This window comes from Phyllostomus hastatus, unplaced genomic scaffold (assembly GCF_019186645.2).
Source record: "Phyllostomus hastatus isolate PE091 unplaced genomic scaffold, TTU_PhHast_1.1 phas_scaffold_78, whole genome shotgun sequence".
Taxonomy (NCBI): domain Eukaryota; kingdom Metazoa; phylum Chordata; class Mammalia; order Chiroptera; family Phyllostomidae; genus Phyllostomus; species Phyllostomus hastatus.
The window spans coordinates 20546345-20566689 of record NW_025334041.1 but is presented as its reverse complement, the minus strand read 5'-3'; the positions used below and the strand labels follow the sequence as shown (position 1 = coordinate 20566689).

At 34.9% G+C, this 20345-nt stretch overlaps 1 protein-coding gene across 1 annotated transcript in view; it reads right to left on the bottom strand.

The window, feature by feature from the left end:
- Positions 1–20345, bottom strand: part of AGMO (alkylglycerol monooxygenase) — a 295617-nt gene that overhangs the window by 260395 nt on the left and 14877 nt on the right. Inside the window, exon 4 of the mRNA XM_045827861.1 lies at positions 14047–14198. Coding sequence (XP_045683817.1) covers positions 14047–14198 — 152 coding nt within the window. The remainder of the gene's footprint in view (positions 1–14046; positions 14199–20345) is intronic.

Genomic DNA, 20345 nt, shown 5'->3' with positions numbered 1-20345 from the left:
ATCATGCATTCAGAAAGGATTTAAAAACATATAAAATATACCAATTAGTACTCAGCGTTAGGTTTTCAAAGATGCGTAGGTGATATCCCTGCTTCTGATCTCCTCACATTCCTGTAAAGTGAGGGCATATAAATTTCATCCTGGAAGTAGTTTAGAGCATTCTGTCATGAAAGACTATGGGATCAGTGAGACAAATCACCTTAATCATGTCTCTCTTTTTCTTTAATCCTCGCCTGAGGACGAGCTTATTGATTTTAGAGAAAGCAGGAGGGAGGGAGAAACAGAGAGGGAGAGAAACATCAGTGTGAGAGAGGAACACTGGCTGGTTGCCTCTCCCACACACCCCGACTGGGGACTGAACACACAGCCCAGGTGTGTGCCCTGACCAGGGATTGAACCCCTTACCCTTTCAGTTTACGGAACAGCACTCCCACCAACTGAGCCACACGGGCCAGGGCAGCACTTTCCCTTATAGTCCACCATTCTGGAATGCCCAGACATTCACCACATCCTTGCTATATATATGAACAATAATAATTAGAGCAACTCTCATGGATATGGGATTTCATATGTATGAGAAATTGAACATATAATTATTTAATTCAACTTCACAACACTTTGAAAGGTATATGATAATACAATTTTACTGATAAACAAATGGAGAGTCAGAAAAACAAACAATTATAATAGGGTCACAATAATTAATAAATGGCAGAGTGAGAATTTGAAATCAGGAGTATGTCTTTAAAACCTCTCCTTTTATCCTCTATGTAAAAGTCTTTCTGAAAATCAGGGGCATCTAAAAACTAGGAAAGGGAGTAAATGAATGTCTTAGAAGAGTATACAAGTATGTAAAAATGCTCTTATATCTTGATAAAAATTTGTCATATGCATAGCTACTTGGTGTCAGTGAGAGAACAAAAGAAACCGTTCTAGTGGTATATTTTGCAAGAATAGCTAAATTAACCCTTCCATAAATGTCTCTCCCTAATGGCCTTTTAGAGGTATTGGTTGAAATATAGATACATTTCCAGAGAAGGGTCAACTTTTATCAGCTTGCTCACTCACCCTTCCCACCCCACTCCCATCTCTGAACTGAAGTACAAATAAGGGAAGGAGGGAAGCAACACCTATGTTAGGATAGGGAGGCTGTTCTGGCGGAGGGGAGGCACTGCTGACCTCTGTGATGCCTGAACACTTTGTCCAGCTTTGGAGGCTTCTGTCTGCTGTTTCCCCATTCACAGCTTCCCTCCACTGCTTCTCTATAGCAGGAGAAATGTAAGCCCTAGAGAAGTAGCTCCTCCCTAGGGTGTGTTTACAGAAGATGAAAAAAGGAAGTGCTGTGATTTTTAAAGTTTCTCTTCCAATGTGAGGAATTACTTTCTGTCTGCTTATGCTCCTGAGACTACTGCAAGGTTTCACCCTGGCCCAACTCTTATGAATTTCTACTGACAACTTTCTCTTTATTAAAGTTTGACTACTTAATTCATTTTGAATTAACTTCTTATTATTTGAACAAGTTATCATACTTTAAGTTTGGACATCACTTTTCTCTCTAGAACTACATAAGTTTTAGAGAAACACAGAATCCAAATAGCTTCTTTCTTCTCCTTAGTTCAGTTGTATGCTGGAATTCAGCCAAAGACATGTCAACTTCAAATCCCAGAGCCCTTTCAAATTCTCAAAATAGGATGTGTTTTGTTGTCATTCCCATGGATGTATATTTTAGCTTCTAAGAAGCACGCAAGGCATGGTAACCATGTAGAACATAAAAGAATATTTTGTTGTATATGAATGAATATTTGAATGAGGGCAATATCTATCTTAACTGGAACATTCCGATATAGCACTAGTATGGCATTCTCATGTAAAAAGGACACCAATTTTTTGCTTTATATTTAAACATATTATTCATATTAATTAATAAGAGAATAAAGAAATATACTGCAAAAGGATAACATTGTTCTTTAGGATTTAGAAGCAATTTCAGGAGTAATTTTGCTTATTTTTTATTGTATTCTGGTTGTAACTCAGAATATTTGTAAGGTATTTATGAGGATGATAAGTACTGTTGAAGTAATAGCAAAGAATCCCAGGTATAGATAAGGAAGATAAAAACAAAAACAGTCTATTTCCATTTTACAGTAAAAACAAATTAATCAAAAATATTCAAGCACATATTAAGGATGATAAAGCAAGAATTATCATATTCCAAGTCACCGTTTGATTTAATTCAACTTGTGATCTCTCATGAACTGGTTGTACATATATAAAGACTTTTAAAGCATTGCTAAATAGTTTAAAGAGATGGAAAAGTATTTTTTACTTTGAAAATCTTTAAAAGTCAGACTGTAGTTAATAATTATGTGTTTACTATTTACAACTTCCTCTTTAAAGATACAGGTATTGCTTTCCTTGCCTTTTGGAGCGTAACCCTATACATCTGTTGCGCTCACATCTGGACACTTAGCCCAGCTCATCATTTCCTTCTGTATGCCCCCAAACCGTCAGTTATTTCAGCTGAGATTCGGCCCTGGGGAGAACTGAAAAAGTTACATCCTTCTTTTGTCCAGGTTTTATAAACTCTTCTTTACCTTTTTCCCCAGGATATCAGTAAGAATAAAAATAAGCAGTCCGAATTCAATCTGGCTCTGGAGAAAGGAGCCCGGGAGGACAAGAGGTATGTGCTTCGTTAACATTCACTTCTATGGAATAAAGAACAAAGCCTTCATATGAAAGAACAGACATTGTCCACGCAGTTATAAAACAAGCATCATTTTTTTTGGCAAAGTAGATACAATTTGAATGTAGGAAGGAGGGAGCTTGAAGGCCAATGAGGACTATCTGTACTTTCAAAAGATAAAGATATCACACTCCATAATGATAAAACGTTTAACTCCTCAAGGAAAAATTATGATTTTGAATGTGTTTATAGCATCAATTCACAATAATTAAAAATCAAACTTTATAGAATCACAAGAATTCAAAATTTTATAATCATAGCACAAGAGTTTAACACTATCTAATTAATAACATAAAAAGACAATAAAATAGGACATGAGAATTATTGTGACTAATACATTTAACCTAATAGTATGTATGTGTATTTATATGTGTTATATTTAACTATAAATAGTTATACACATATGCACCCGATTGTTGCATATTTAAATGTATTTATAAATGTTCTATATATGTTGTGTGTCTATGTGCATGTGTGTGCCTGTGTGCATGTATAAGTGAGTGTACTTGTACATTTATTGAAACACAGAAGAAATAAAGAGAAGTTACAAAAACGGTTAACTATATGGTGTGGCTGCAATAAGGCAGAAGAAAGAGGGATAGGAACACTTACTCTGAGGAAACATTTTTATGCTTTAGAATTATTTCATGTACACCACTATGAAAATAAAACTAAAATGAATGACATGAAACAAATTAATTTAAATATATATCGAATACCATAGCTACACAGATAAAAGAATTATTTCAAGTAATTTTCAAAACACTTTTCTGATTACATGCAGGGTGGAATGTGCTTTCAAGAAAAAAACTAAACTAAAAAGACAATCTGAAACTTTTATCAGCAAATTTTTTTTGTTCAGTATTTATTTTTATTATTTATTTTTTAAAATTCTTACCTGAGCATATGCTAATTGATTTTTTTTTTTGAGAGAGAGAGAGAGAGGGGAAGGGAGGGAGACAGAGAATGAGAGAAACATGGATGCAAGAGAGAGGCATCAATCGGTTGCCTCTCATACATGCCCTGACCAGGGACCTGGCCTAAACCCAAGCATGTGCCCTGACTGGGAATTGAGTCTGCAGCCTTTTGGTTTATGGGATCACACTCCAACCAACCAAACCACACCAGCCAGGGTTTTTTTGTTCAATATTTTGACTATAAAATTTATTGTGTGCTATAAGACATAGCAACTAATTAAATGCATAAATATTATTACAAGCCAAGATTTTCAGTGTAAGATTATAGAAATACAGATATGAATAGTTAAGAGCAAAATGCTAAAAGTACTAAATATAGATTTGAGATACCAATATGAAATTATAGATACACATACATATAGTTTAGGTCTGTCTATATGAGACAAAAAAACACCCCCTCATGAATAATATTTTGTTTTAAAATTCATCATTCTGTAACCCCCCATGATAATTGACTAGACATTTCTCAAAAATGAAGGCTAAAACCATTATATGAAAGGTTTGATGGGAAGAGGACATATTAATGTGTCAGAGTAGAAGTTAATTGCCAATTTTAGACAGTTGATTGAATGCTCAATGGTCTACAGGAAAATTCGTATTTTCCTCGGGTTATTGAAGCAATTTGGATATGCTAATTGTTTCCAGAAATTTACCATATGTTTATTTCACACCCTCAGGTATACACACATACAATATGTATACAATTACATACTCATATTTATGTATTGATTTCTTACTAATTACAAAGAAGAACATGTACTTTGATGGGTTTTGGCTAAGGCAATCCTAATCTTTCATTATCTTATGTTACGCAACGGTATGGCAACTTGAGGGCATATACCTAATGTTATTTATGAACTGTTTTTCCCCAAAATACTTACCCTGAGTCTAATCAATCCGGAGCCTAGACCTAACTTTCAGTTTGCAGATAATTCAGAGGACAGAGGGTGAAGTTAAACACCACTGGGAGACAATGGTCAGATACATCTAGAATGTGGACCATTTTATAAGACAACTGGCTGGCCTGGACATTTTAAATGTATGTAAATGACATTTTTTTTTTAAATGCAGTGAAAATTTTAATTAAAAGGCACAGAAAAGACAAAAGACCTATTCAGTATATATTGATTTGATCTAACAAAAGTATTTGTAAAAGACTTTCTTGGTATCATTGGGGAAATTAAAAAATGAGTTGGCTGAATATTACATGATGTAAAAGATTTATTGCTTAATTTCATAGGGATAATAATAACATTCTTATTGTTCTTATAATGGATGATACATAATGAAGAACTGGGGGTACAGCTATATTTCAACATACAAGGAAATTATTCACTTATACACATATACACAAATCAGCCTAGCAATAATATTTGATTATATATTATCAATTCATCTTCAAAAGAGCTAGCATGTTGCTTTTTCCATGTCAATATCCTAAGTAATTAGTGTTACTCAATTTGTGTTATACATTAAAATGACTAGGTAGCTTAAAAGAAGAATATCAGCAACAAATCAACTAAGCCAAGATTCCATTTATATTCCAGGTATCTATACTTTCTTAAAGCTTCCAAGATGATTCTGAAAGGTAGCCATAAAATGATCACACAGTAGAAGTCAGTCAGATAACAAACACTGTGCTCCAGAGGACTACAATATGAGTATAATATTGCCTGGACAGAGAGAGAGGGTGAGCCTACTTTATCCTTGTGTAGCTTAATACTTACAGTCAAAAAAACATGGAGAACAGATGGCAGCTAGTGGAAGGGGGGAATTTAGGGGGTGGAAGTATTGAGCAAAAAGGAAAAAGGACCCATGGATAGACAACAGGGTGGTGATTGCTGTGGGGAGGGAGACACTAGCAGACTAAATGGTAATGGAAAAATATAATAAAGATTATTTAAAAAAGGAAATAACAACAAATATCTTTTGACACTTTAAACACCAAATCACTAAATTAAAATGATTTCTAACAAAATTGAGGATTTATCCATATTACACAGTCTTAGATATGTAGATTGGATAGAGTTATTTGTATATGCTCTATTTAGTGAACTTTAATTTTACGAAGAGGCTGAAAACTGGCCAGGCCCACAGACTCTGAGATCAATGATCTGGCATCAAAATTTCCAGGCTCTGGCACATGAATCTGAGAGTTGGGCAAGTTACTCAAACTTTCTTTGTTTTAGTTTCCTCCTTTGTAAAACTTCTGTGACAGAAATCATCACCTGGTTGTTCTAATTAAATATGGAAATGTATAAAAGGTATTCAGAATTACTGAGAAAAAAACTCAGTAAATGTTAGTCATTATTAATATTATTTCAGAAAGTGACAGGTTATCAACACCTTATAGGACCAGACATTGTGGTATTTATTGGGCCTTAAAAGATTCACACATATTTTGCTTTACTATACCTAGCTTCAATGAAGTAGATAACAAAATCTGGAGTCCTGCAGGATTTGAAAATGGCAAGAAGACTTCTTGCTGCCTATAAAAGACCCTCTTTAAACTTTAGAAAAATTCAGGGTTCACCTTTGACCCAGAAACTTTAGACAAAACCCCTGACAGTGGTATCTTTTAGTTCTTCCTGTGGAAGTTTTTGATCTGTGTCTACATTGAAGCATGTATTTAGATTTAGAGTCACTAAAAAGCTGGTGGGTATTTAAAAATCCTAGTAATATATATATTGTCATTCAAATGAGTTCTGTTGTATTGTGGTCATGTATTTCTTTACACTGAAATATTTATTCCATTCTCATAAACTTAATTGATCTTTTTTCTTGACATTAATAATTGTATCTATCCTTTTTCATAGTCCAGTTTTCCACTGAAACATATTACGTCAAAGTAATTAAGCTATGACGGTGACTTAATGTGCTTCTTTAAACAACTGGTTTTATTCTTAAATTATATGATTGCTTTCACTATTCCTTTGTAGTAAAATTTTAAAACTTGTTTCACAGGTCCTTGCTACGCACGTGATTTATACATCGCTGCCTCTGCTCAAATGTCCTCTTCTCAAACTCATTTACATTCTTTATTTTCTACTTCCTACTTGTTTCGTAGTATGTTTTATGTGCAGCTCCCAATGCCTTTAACTTATATTGAGGTATTTTTTTCCCCTAAGCAGTACTATCACCATGGTGGAGCTCATCAAATTCTGCACAGTGACTTATTTTTCCTACTATATTCCTCAGTTACCAAAGTAAAAGAGATCACTGCTAATGAAATCTAATACTGATGCAATAATATTTCTTGTTGTTCTAACCAACACCTGCACATCGTGTGTATTTTTCTGCAGCTCATGTGTACTGTTTGTTTAATGGATGGTATAAGCACTTCACTCAGAGGACATGCCCTCTTCAATGCTTCAAAGAGCCCCAAAGCACAGAGTTGGCACTGAGCATTTGTTTTTAAATTGATGCGGTACAAGCTATATATTGTAAAAGTATACAGTTGTGGGTTTTTTATTATCAGGACTTGTGAATTCTGAGAGAAAAAAACAACATAGAGTCTAGAAATGACTGTGACACAAAATTACATTTTAGAAAGCATTCTACAAAGTACAAGCCTTCAAACTGTAAGAAAATGATCAAAGTTAAATGACATATTAGGTTAAGAGAAGAAAAATATGTTTCAGTGATTTTTTAAAAACCATTTTCTAGGTTCTGGACAAGACACTTCTTTTTTTTTCTTTTAAAGATTTTATTTATTTATTTTTGAGAGGGGAAGGGAGGGAGAAAGAGAAGAAGAGAAACATCAATACGTGGTTGCCTCTCATATGCCCCCTACTGGGGACCTGGCCTGCAACCCAGGCATGTGCCCTGACCAGGAGTCAAACCAGCAACCCTTTGGTTCTCAGGCCAGAGTGCTATCCACTAAGCCACACCAGCCAGAGCTCTGACAAGAGATTTTAATTTATAAACTGGAAAACATTTAGACAAATTATATTTTATTAAGATAAGAAGGCAACAAAGAAACTTTAAAATATAGATAAAATGGCCCTGGCCAGGTAGCTCAGTTGGTGGGAGCATCGTCCCATTCACCAAAAGCTTGAAGGTTTGATCCCCAGTCAGGGTACCTATGGGAGGCTCTCCTTTCACATCAATGTTTCCCTCTCTATCTCTCTCTCTCTCTCTCTCCCCCCTCCATGTCCTCTCTCTAAAATCAATAAAAACATATACTTTGGTGAGGGTTTAATAAATATATACACAAATATATATATACACAAAAGTACAAATTTTTTTTATAGATTTCCTTTCCTTCAAAAAAACTTCACTAATTTTAAAAAGAGTAATGAAAACACTGATGTTTGAAGGAAAAAGGGGTGTAGATAAATGACATCAAAAAATAAACTCAAATGATAAAATATTCATTTGAGGGAAAGAAACAATTTTAAAAGATAATCACACTGTAATTTTATTTATTGTTATTGCCAAATACTTATCTAGGAAAAGATTGTTACTATCGTGTCTATGTGAGTACAAGCCTAAAACCATCTTTCAGTGTCCTCATTGTCTATATATGTTGAAACCTGAAATGTTCATTTTTTTAAGATTTTATTTATTTATTTTAGAGAGAGGGGAGTGAGGGAGAAAGAGAGGGAGTGAAACATCAATGCATGGTTGCTTCTTACACACCCCCTTCTGGGGACATGGCCCGCAACCCAGTCATGTGCCCTGACTGGGAATCAAATGGGCAACGCCCTGGTTCTCAGGCCCGCGCTCAATCCACTGAGCTTCACCAGCCAGGGCCCGTTTTTCTATGCATGCATCTTATTCATTACAAGGATAACGTAATCATTTAATCATAAATTTTGGCAAAGGTAATTATTTTAACAACTAATGTATATTAACTATCATTTAAGGGATATGTGATAATTTTCATATTATTATATACTATTATATAATATACACATTATAAAAATAGAGAGACTAAGCGACATGTTATATTTATATTTTGAATTATTAAGTGTCAAGCTCTGCCCTAAGTGTTTTCTCATTATAATTTATTCAAACCTTACAATGATCCTATACTATTGCTATTTGCATCTTCCAATTAAGTAAAAATGAAGAGGAGGCATACTTTTTCCACTATTACACAGAAAGTGATAGAGGTAGGGCCCGAACCAGGCCGTTTGGCGCCAGGGTCCAGGCCCCTCACCGCATTTACAGAGGATGCCTCTGGGGGATGGGTTTAAATGCACACTTCATTTTCTATCGTTGCTCCTCTGGTACTTTTCCTGCAATAACATTTTTGGACAAATGCTTTGAAATAAGGGAAATAAGTTATTCCTATTTCTAAAATTAAAAGTGAGGCATAATATATGGCAAAGAGTTTTAAAAATAAGTATATTCTGGTATTTAAAAAATGCACATGTAACTCAATGTAAGTAACCTACTTTCAATATACAAAACACATTTCCAGCATTACCATAAAATAAAGTAATTTCTCATTAATACATCTGCCTTTGTTTTTTGTTTAGACAATGAGAAAAAGGAGGATGATCTAAATTTAATTCTTTCTGGAGTCAGAAAAAATATAAGAATTAAGTTTAATAGTCATATACAAGGCTCACTTAATCCCAATAAAGTCTGGGTATATGAGTTTGTAACTAATTACATAAAAACTGATGTCACCCACCTTAGTTACATACAGAAAGAAAGGAATAGAAAATAAACTAAACAGTTCATTTATTGACGGAAAGAAATTAGATTTTTGAGGTGACTTTATAGATTATACATTATAATGATTTTAAAGAAGAAAACCTTCATTTTAGAACTGAACTAAACTGTATTATAGCCTGAATGTATAGTAAATGCCTCATATGTAATAATAAAAAATACAGTTAGATGAACTCTAATTTACAATACTATATAATGTGTGAGGAGGCTGACTGTATCAGTCAGGGTCCAATTAGGAGACAGAACCACACCAGTAATTTGAAATTTGAAAAGAACAAGTAATGGTAAGTGGTAGAGAGGCTGTAAAGAAAATGGAACCTTTGTTCATTACTCGTGGGAATGTAAAGTAGTATAGCCACTAGGGAAGAACATATGGAAGTTACTCAAAAAAATTAAGAATAGAAATACCATAGGACCAGCTGAGCAACCACTCTTCTGGAAATGTGAAAACATTTATTTGTAAAGATACATGCACCCCTATGTTTACTGTGGCATTATGTATAGAGGACGAGATATGGAAACATAAGTGCCCTTTGATAGATGATTGGATACAGATGTGGTACATACATACAGTGGAATACTACTCAGTCATAAGAGAAGATGAAGTACTGCAGTTGTGATGACATGGGTGGACCTTGAGAATATCGTGCTAAGTGAAATAAATCAGAAAAAGTCAAGAACCATATGATTTCACTCGTGTGGGAGATATGAATGAACAGACAGACAAAAACTCACAGACACAGACAATAGTATGGTGGTTACCAGGGGGAAGGGGGTGGGAAGTCAAATGTTATATGGTGACAGAAGGCAATTTGAGTTTGGGTGATAAACATACAATGTAATATACAGATGCTGTGTTATAAAACTATGTATTCGAAGTCTATATAATTTCACTAATGAATTTCACCCCAATAAGTTTAATTTAAAGAATTATTAACCAGTAAAAAGTACTTATTAACTTCTAAAATAGGTAAACAGGGAGTAGTTCAGAAGCAGCAACGGCAGAACACAGCCATTGCCTATAGAGCTGAGGGCAAGGGAACCAGGCAGGGCCTCCCACTGCTAGTCTACAAGTCAGGTCTCTTTGGAGAGGTTGCAGCTACCACAGGAACTCTGCTGGTGACCCAGTGAGCAGGCCCTGGAGGGTGAGGGCTGCAGGTGGTCCCCGGATCTTGTCCCTGGAGGACACAGGACCCTATCAGAAGGTTTAGGGTAGAGTTCCACCATGCTGTAAATGCTACCAGAGTCCCCAAATAACCAGTCTGTTAAATGATGCATGGGAAACAACACTCTAGAAAATAGAAGCTAATCCTCTCATCCTGCTGTTCTGGCTTATAGTATCCCTAAAACTGGCAAAGCCCCTCAAATTGGCAAAGTCCCTAAAATTGACAAAGCCTAACATCTATCAGCTGGCACAGGAGAAACATCTATAGGGTGCACCTCTGGCAACACAAGAAAGAGCAAAGAAGCACTTGGAGAAGAAAGACAATAAAATGAATAACTGGCCTGCTTTTACTTCATCCTTGGTTATGGAAACCAATAATGATAAACCTGTGTAAGGTCACATGTTTATGCTTACAGTCACGAATAATAGTTTCTTGGTTCTTTTTATAAATGTGGTTCCCTAGTATATCATTCTGACTTCAAATTATTTGCCAATTATTTAACAGCTTACTGTTTTATTGAGGCATAGATAAATTATATAAACTTTAAGTATACAACTTAAAAAATTTTTTACTAATATATATACACTCATGTACCTACCACCTAAGACAAGATAAAACCTGTATCAGCATCTTGGAAGGCTCATTCTTGCTTTTGCAAAGTGGTAATCATTTATATTTTAAATATTCCCTTAAAAATCTTTACTCATTATCTTACATGTTTGATATAACTAATAGAAAGTTTAAAGGCAAATAATGGAATTTTGGAACAGAAACTAAGTGTGCAAAAAGCTACTTTTAATTAGAGACTTATTTAATTTAATCATTCTACATTTCTTTCTAAAGTTGTCAAAGTACTCTATAGAAATTGTTATTCTACTCTTCTCTTTGTATAAGTTGGTAATAATCAGCAATTTCTTTCTCATTATTTCAAAGAAAAGGGAATAAAATATAAGTAACACACAACCTCAAACATCCCTCTGCTCTTTTGCACAGAAATAGAGATGAAATTCAAGTTTTTGAGAATAAATTCTCCACTAATACCAAACTGTTCTCTTAAAGTGAAAAAATTCTCCATGTACATGAGTCAAATAAGTAACAATAAGAAATACCTAGCAATAATTTGGGTTACTAAAGAAGTGACTTAAATGCATGTAGAAAACATCATTTTGAGTATATATTATTTCTTCAAAACTCATAACATTTAACATAAAAATGTACAACATATTATTATATAATTTTACTGCAAATAATAAAAGAAAAGTAACATGTTAAATAGGAAAAACAGCTATTTTTTATACAATATTTTAAGACATTTGAGTTTTAGAGTTGTTCAAAATTTCAGTTGAATATATTTAACCAGTTAACCACTCTGAACTTAGTAACCCAAGAGGCTCAAGAAATTTGATTTTGTAACTTTTTCTTATCCCTGTGTATTATAAGATTTGTAAATAGCTATTTTAATATTTCATTTTATCATATAGAATTTAAAAATTATCACTTTGACGTTGGACACATTCAACTATATATTTTATTTTCCTACTAGATTTCCATCACAAGTCAAAAGTCTTTGAACTTGTGATTAAGCTTCATAGCCTGAAGGTGGTGAGTGTTTTGCAGGAGGTTTTATTTCAATGCCTGCCTCCACTGGACTCATTTCATTTTTTTTCTAATGGGAAGCATACTTTAAACAGCCTTAATTTCATGTTTCTCATACATTATTTTATTTTATTGCTCTTCCCTGAGAGCATTTATAATCAACATGTTTTTTTAAGTTTTATATTTGGTAATATTTTGTTGGTTCTTTGTTTCCTGTTATAATGGGCTTTCAAAAATTAAGCGAATTTGCAGATTTCCCAAACAAACACATCCATAAAGGACAGTGTGATGTTAGAAGGTTCCTGGAATTAAGTAGTACAATGTAAATGCTTTCTGCATTACCCATTTGCTGCCTAGGGAATGAGGAAGATTGCCAATGGGTTCATTTTAGGGAGAAAATTACTATCTTAAAATAAAATACAAAATTTACTACATGAACCGTATTTTAGTCTTAATCACATTCGATTTGGGAGTATCCTCTTGCATTTAAATATAAGGAAATGATGTCAGGAGCTGACCTATTATTTTCAAAGACAAAAATGATCACACACGAAACAAATTACCTTTCCTAGTTTATATGTTCACCTCAAAGTATTTTAATGAATTAACACTCTTCATAGCTTCATGAAATATATGTTTAAAGGCTTTAGCAAAAGTAATGCTGTATTTACTGTTATTTTTTAACTTTATTTTTATTTTTTACACTATTACAGATGTTCCCATCCCCCCCCTTTGCCCTCCTCAACCCAGCCCTCACCCCTTCTCTCCTCAGGCCAGCACCTCACTGCTGTGTGTGTCTGTGGGTTATGCATATATGCTCTTTGGCTAATCCCTTCGCCTTTAATGGCCTTAAGCGAACGTCCATGGATACTACTCCTATTTCCTTCATCCTGGCTTAGGAAGGATATTTGGTCACAAATACTCCTACACACACTGCTGTTATTCACCCTGAACTCAGGTCTCTTCTTTCCATCTCCCATCTATTTTTTATTATTATTCCAGGTTTCTTCCTCTTCCTTCCTTCCTCCCCACCCACTCAAGCCAACCACCCACTGAAATCCTGAGTTCTGCTCTTCAGTAGTTTTTCAAAGTGAGCACTTTCCCCCATTTCCCTTCAGACATACTTTTACATGCCTCATTCTTCCTTGGAGACCACGAGCTCACCTCAGCTCTGCAATCATTCTCCGACCTCTACTTATCCCCACAGAGGTTTAGACCATTTCCTGCACTTCCATTTCCCTTTCCATAACGAAATATTTCTTTGGAGGGGGCAGCCAAAAATCCCAAAAACTAAATTCCAAGAACCAGGGCAGTAATGGCTTTGAATTAGATGAGTAATTTTGCAAAGCTATGGTAATACTAAAGTGCACTCTGGTTAATGCCTAGCTGATTGCATTTTCATTTGTAAGGAGGAGGTGCTGCCAAGCGCTTCAACCACGCTTATGTGTAACAGCACTCGTTACCTAGGATTCCGTGCTATTTCAGAGCTCTTCTGAATAACCTTGGATCTTTGGGATGTGAAGTGTGATATTGTGCACAAGTGTCCGCAGACTCCAGAAAGCACGTCATAATAAAAACAATGTAAGGCAATATATAAAAAGTAATGTTATAGCCATCAATTTCTAAACAGTGTTTTTTTGTAATAAATTAGAGAAAAGAGGCATGAAAAATGCACCTCTAATAATTTCACATTTTCAAAAGTGGCTTCAGATTGTTTACATTTAATTTGCAAAGTAAAATTTCATTATTAATCTTTATGTGCTGTGAAATAAACTGTTATCCATTTACTCATTAGCTCAATAAATATTTACTGAACACCAACCATCTGCCAAACACAGTTCAACAAAAATGAACAATGAAGCCATGATTTGCAACTTACCATGGGCCATGCGATGAAACCAATAGTATCCAAAGTCAACTCCTAAGAAGGTTAAATACCAAGTCCATGGAGAATCCCAAGGCAAACTGATGAGCCTGTAGTTCTCCCAGATATAAATGTAACTGGTCAATTCAATGCTCCTGGAAAACAAACTGGAAAAATAAAACTCACAAGCAATGATGACACTCCATTTTAGAGGTAAAATTATGCTAAAAACAGTTTATGTAATATTTTAAAATTAATACATTTATATGTAAAAATAACATCCTTTCCCCTTCTTTATTTTTTCTTATTACTCACTCCATCACGCCTTTTAAGAGGCTCAGTTTTCTTAGTATCCACACCACTCACCTGATGTTTCCTTTTGTTTCATAGTTACCACGAATGGCACCCATTTGCATTCTCAATTTCATGGAATTTAGGAAGCCATTCCATTCTTATGTCTCCCAAAATACTTTTCATGGAACCCATAAACATAAACATTATGAAACTTTTAGTTACTTTCTGTACTTGTCAGCTCTAAATTTTAATGAACACAAGGTTGCTTTTTAAAGAAAATGTAGAAGGTAAAAATTATAAATGGCAGTTTAAAAAGAGGACTGCAGATTGCCTACTGCATTAAAATATGTTAATCCCATAACATTGCCTTTAGCTTAAAGCTGCTTCTGGCTCTCTCTCTCTCTCTCTCTCTCTCTCTCTCTCTCTCTCTCCTCTCTCTCTCCCCCCTCCTTCCTCTCTTACACACACACACACTCAAACACACACACATTCCTAATGATTTTTTTCCTAATGATTTTTAATGTTACTCTTAATATTAAAAATTGGATATTCATAGCATTTTAATATTTCTTACTACTTTTAAGATATAAGGTAATGATATTTCCCTTAGAAATAAAGTATATGGACCTAGTTAAAATAAACAATTGTTTTTAAAATTCAGAGAACAGAATATGCCTTGCAACCTATTCTACCAAGCTGTAACTTGTAAATTCCTACTTTAAGAACTTTCAAAAAGTATGCAAAATATACGTCAACTTTATATAGAGTGGTGATTTTCTCTTTAACTTTTTTGTGATTAAATTTAAGATCAGACTCAAGATAGTCATTCCTTTTATCATTTTATAAATTTGATTGAATTAAATATTTTCTTTGATATTTATCATTAATATGTCAAATGAATTGATAGTTCTACCTAACAAAGTTTATTTATAAACCACAAACAAATGAGGTAATTCTTAAATATTCTAATTTTAAACAGAAGTTGAAGAACCAGCTTCAATTAGTATATTGTTAAAATTCAGCATTTTAATAGTATTTCCCTTTACATGGTCAGCTTCTGTGGAGACCAGGCCTTCAATTTTAATGTACTTTTGATTTAATTATGATATGACTTTAATTGATTTAGTAGCTTACAAATTTTGAATGCTTCTATTATTTAATCTATAAAACAGTAGGCCACTTTACAATAGCATGTTATTTACAACAGTTATTTATTAGATAAATAACTAATAGAAATGCCAAGTAACTATACTTTTGAAAAGGACTGCATATCATTAGATCTTTCAACCCAATTTTCAATTCGAGATTGTCTTTGATCTGTAAAATGGCACTTATACCCAGAGGGCAAGAAGGGACCTAAGAAAGACACTGATCACTTCAGATTGGTGGGTGGCAAGTTTAATAAACAAGAAAACTTAAACACAAAGCTTGTCTGAGGCAACTGTAAGATGAGAAAACCTCTGAGCCAGCCTGCCAGAATCTTAAAAGTGTAGGCAGGCAGAGCTTGGAGATATTGAGGGTTTGGTCCCAGGCCACCGCAATAAAGCGAGTCATAACCTTTTTGTTGATGGAGGGTCTTGCCTTCAATTTGTAAAATTACGCAACACCTGTGAAACGCAGTAAAGTGAATTGCAAAAAAATGAGGTATGTCTGTGTAGAGGCCTTAACTAGGTTCAGTCACGTATTGAATCCAGATGGTCTTAGCAACACCTTATTCCCTCAAGGCTCTATCCTGAAACAGCTGCTGCTGGAAGAGGAGGCAGAAAGTACTACCCAAGGGCAGGAGATGGGTGAGAAGCCCCTAATTGCCCAGGCCCGGCTCATGGGCCAACCGGCATTCCTCTTGATGACCTTCAACAATTATATGGCTGGAAGGAGCATTTTCGTCCCCGAGTGTGAGTCCTTGACTCAAAAGAGCTGCCTGCCCAGAACTCCTGCCACAACTCTGGCGGTGTTCTGGATACTCCACAATCCCCCGTCAGAGTGGCCCAAGCCTGCTCGCGGGACCTTTTGGGGCCTTGTCCCTGGTCTTCCAATTTGTCATATAGGTTACTTATCAAAGTAGGGGGTAGACCACATTTTATTGTAAAGCATGTTGGCTTGGTTGGTAACTTGTATTTATTTACACAAGGGCTTCTCAAGTGTTATTATTGACACTTGAACAAGATAATTCTTTTTTTGCCAAGGTCTGTTCTAAGTAAACAAATTACAAGATCTTAAAATTATTTCCTATCACCCATTAGTAGATGGTTAACCATACTTTTAGGTAAAACTGATAAATAATATCGATTTTATATGGTTAAGCCCAATAATTTCTCTAAAGCAAGGATTCTTGACACTATTGCCATTTGAGCCCAATAATTCTTTGTCCTGAAGGCTTGTCCTGGGATTTGTAGAATATGTGGCAGCATCTCTGACCTCCGTTTGCTAGATGCCAGTGGCACAACCCACTAACCAAGTTGTGACAACAAAATAGCAACATCTGCTGGGGACAAAAATTGCCCAAGTTGATAACCCTAAAAAATGACAGATCCAGAAGGAAAAATTCAAACTGAGAATATGCAACAGAAAGTTGGAATAATCTACAGTGTTTTACATAAGCTTTAGTACGTACACCTTGCCAAAACCGATCCATTCATGGATTCATTCAGTTATTCAATAAATTCATAGTAAGAGACTACTGGACAGTACAGGGAGGGCACATAGGTGAACAGGGCAAACATAATCATCAGCCATATCAAGGTCTCATCAATTCAGAATCTTTTAAAAAAGTTGTTATCTCTCTCGTCTGTGCAGGTGACAATCAAAATAGATTTTAGGACACCAAGACTTCAATAAGAGGGAGAGGGTCCCTGGAAAAGTCCCATTTTTGTAAAACAAAGAGAACCTGCCTGTGCTTGAAATATTTTTTATTTCCTGTACAGGTGCCAGATCTTGAGCAGACACCCCATTTATTACTTTGTCAACTTACTTATTAGGGTTGACACAAATCGAGCTGAAATATGCCTGACATACTACAGTCAAGGGTTGTTGTGTTTTTTTTCACACTTTAGCAGAAAGCCAAACTTTCCTCCAGGCGAAGGGAAGAGGGGAGAAGCTGTGGGAGTTAAATTCCCTGCTTTCTATCAGCAAGATGAATATGATCTTCTTCCATCCTAAATGGGAAAAAACAGCCACGGACTGCCCACAACTAAAAACAATTCGGCAAAGGGATACAGCTGGGAAATGATTATCAAGCTCTGGAAAGCCCTTGATTGCAGGAAATAGCACCTACATTTTCAAAAATGTTCCCACCAGACCTTGAATCATAAACCAAAGCGCCTTCCTCTTTCTTTTCCAAATTCCTTCGTCTTCTCCCAGCCCCCACCCCATCCCCAAGTCCATGAGTCTGCACTCTGGAATTCAAACCTCAACTCTGTAAACCCCATCCTGTGGGAGGTGACATATGTAATGTGTATGTATATGGTGAGCTTATTGTATCACGTGGAGATGGAACATTGGGTAGTACAGGGGCTTAGAATAACCAAATACTAGGTCTCTTTAACTCACTAAGTTTGAAATGCAAGACCAAAAAGTGATCTAAATCTAAGGAGACATTAGGAGCCTCAAATAAACAACCTGTATATGTGGAGGCTCTCCTCTCACCGTCTGTTTTGCTTTGTAAATTCTCTCCAAATAGCTATTTTCTCTTGGGTCTGAGGTCTGTCTTCTGGAAAACAAAAGGGAGCTATTTTTTTATGTGCTTATATAACATTTTCTCTCAACACTAGAAATTTGTCCTGTCAATATTTAGTTGCTATAAAAAAATCTGGTGAGGCACTAAATGGCTATTCTGGTTATGATCCTGGATTTTTAAAAAAGAGAACATTGTTCTGATGTTCAGATTTTAAAATAATTAACAAATTGAATAAACATTATTTGGGGATTGAGATGACTAATTAGAGCTAATTAGTTATAACAGTCATCTCAGTTTGAATGTAAAATACAAAGGTAATGTTGGGCATGTCATTCACCCTTGCAGAGGTGAGAGCATTAGGCTGAATGGACCACAAAATTATCTAGATCTCAGATACTTCCATGCTTTAACCATTAATGAAACAAATGAAGTTTGGTGTAATGCTCTCATTGCAAACTGTTAAAATTTCAGAGCAACTTTCAGCTGTATGAGTTACGCAGCCAGGACTCCTGACATCTGCCACTTTATACCACTTCACAACTATCATTAGAGCTGGGTGTGACATCTGATTTGGCCAGATTGTCCAAAGTAGAAGGAAGTAAATTAGAGATTTTTATTTCTAATAATCTTGTTCCCTAAATCAGAAAATAAATCAATATTTAGATGAAATTAATCTAAATATCCTCCCAAGCTTCAGAAAGTTATAAATAAATAAATAAATTTGTATTCTATAGGTATTGGCTTTTCCAAGACATGTTGTTATTTATTCATTTCAAAATTTCTTAAGCCTGGCCCAAGAACTTGCTCTGGTTATCTGTAAAGCTTCTGCCACTTTTGCTCCATCTAGTGGAATATTAATTTTTGCTCAGTAGTAACAAAATACATAACGCAACCTCTACCTTCTGCAGACAGATAAAATTTGTACTACTGTTACTTACTGTGAAATAACATGTGTTTATGAAACAATTATTTAATTTAATTTAATTTTACTGAAACCACAAAATCATAGATTTTATAAACACAATATGGTAGATATAGGAGTAAATTTGCTGTATTTTTCACTGTGCAAGAAGTAAATGACTTCAAGTAATCCAATTACTCTATTGAACAAGCATATAAATCCAGACTAATAAACACAAGGAAGTTTGCATTCATTAAGGAAGGTTATTCAAACAGCAGCCTCTGAAGCTACACAATTACTAACAAAGTCTATTACTAAGGTTTCTAAGGTTAAATTTTAGAGGAAATGGAGTGTTCTGCCTACCAAATATAATTAACAAACCAGCCAGTTTTTAAATTTTATTTTCGTCACAGGGGATATTCTATTAATTATTTTCTGGGTTAATAAATGCATTACTAGTATTATTAAATATTTTTATTAACATTGCCCAAATGCATTTATCTCTTATTTTGGACAAAAAATAACTGTTTATAAAAGTCATCACCCAAAATGACAGGCATTCATCTGTAGAAGTCTGATGTTGCCAACAGCAGTATTGTCTTCGATTCTAAAATATAGTATAAAAACCCAGTGTACAATTTTGCCTCATCCAGCCCCACCCCAAGGAGCCTGAAGTATTTTAAAGAAGTTTAATTTCCTCCTCTTTAAATTTCTTTTTTGAAATATTCTTCTGAGGAATGGAAAATTCCAGGGCAGTCATGGCCGGTAAAACTGTGCATACGTACGGTTGAACATTGCAGAGTTAACTCCATGGTGAAATTTGGCAGTGACCCATTTGTATTAAAAGTGGAGTGTCCCCAACTTATTTGAAAATTTACCTACTTAAATTATCCCTCCAATCTTTTGCATTTTGATTTATAATCTGCTGTTTCAACAGAATAAATGAACCCATTAAAAACAAACATACTGTAGATATTTATATCGGGAATAAAATTTCTCTGGGGAGGATGCAATTTATGGAAGCAGAAACATTGGAAGGAAGTAACAAATTGAGGTCCCGGGTTTCTAATGAAGGATTGGAAATTGAGTTCTGCTTAAACAAGCAGGGAAAAAAATGTGATTATTTTTCACTCGTTAGCATTTAAGTCAGTAGCAGGATATTTCACAAGTTTTAGATAGGTTTAAAAAAAGAGATTTTGTAAAATGTTTGCTAAGTTTAATTTTTGTATCACCACCCATGCAAGTGATGGATAGAAAGGCAGGTTATCTGCATGCAATACACAGTATTTAACTATTGTAAGTAAAACTATCCATCTATAACTTCAAGACTAGATTCCGACAAGGAGGGTTGCCTACTAGATTCCAGAAGAGCAAAACAGATGCAGGCCTGCCCAGAATCTGGTACTTAGGACAGATGGACTTTTATTACACAGGATGGTCTGT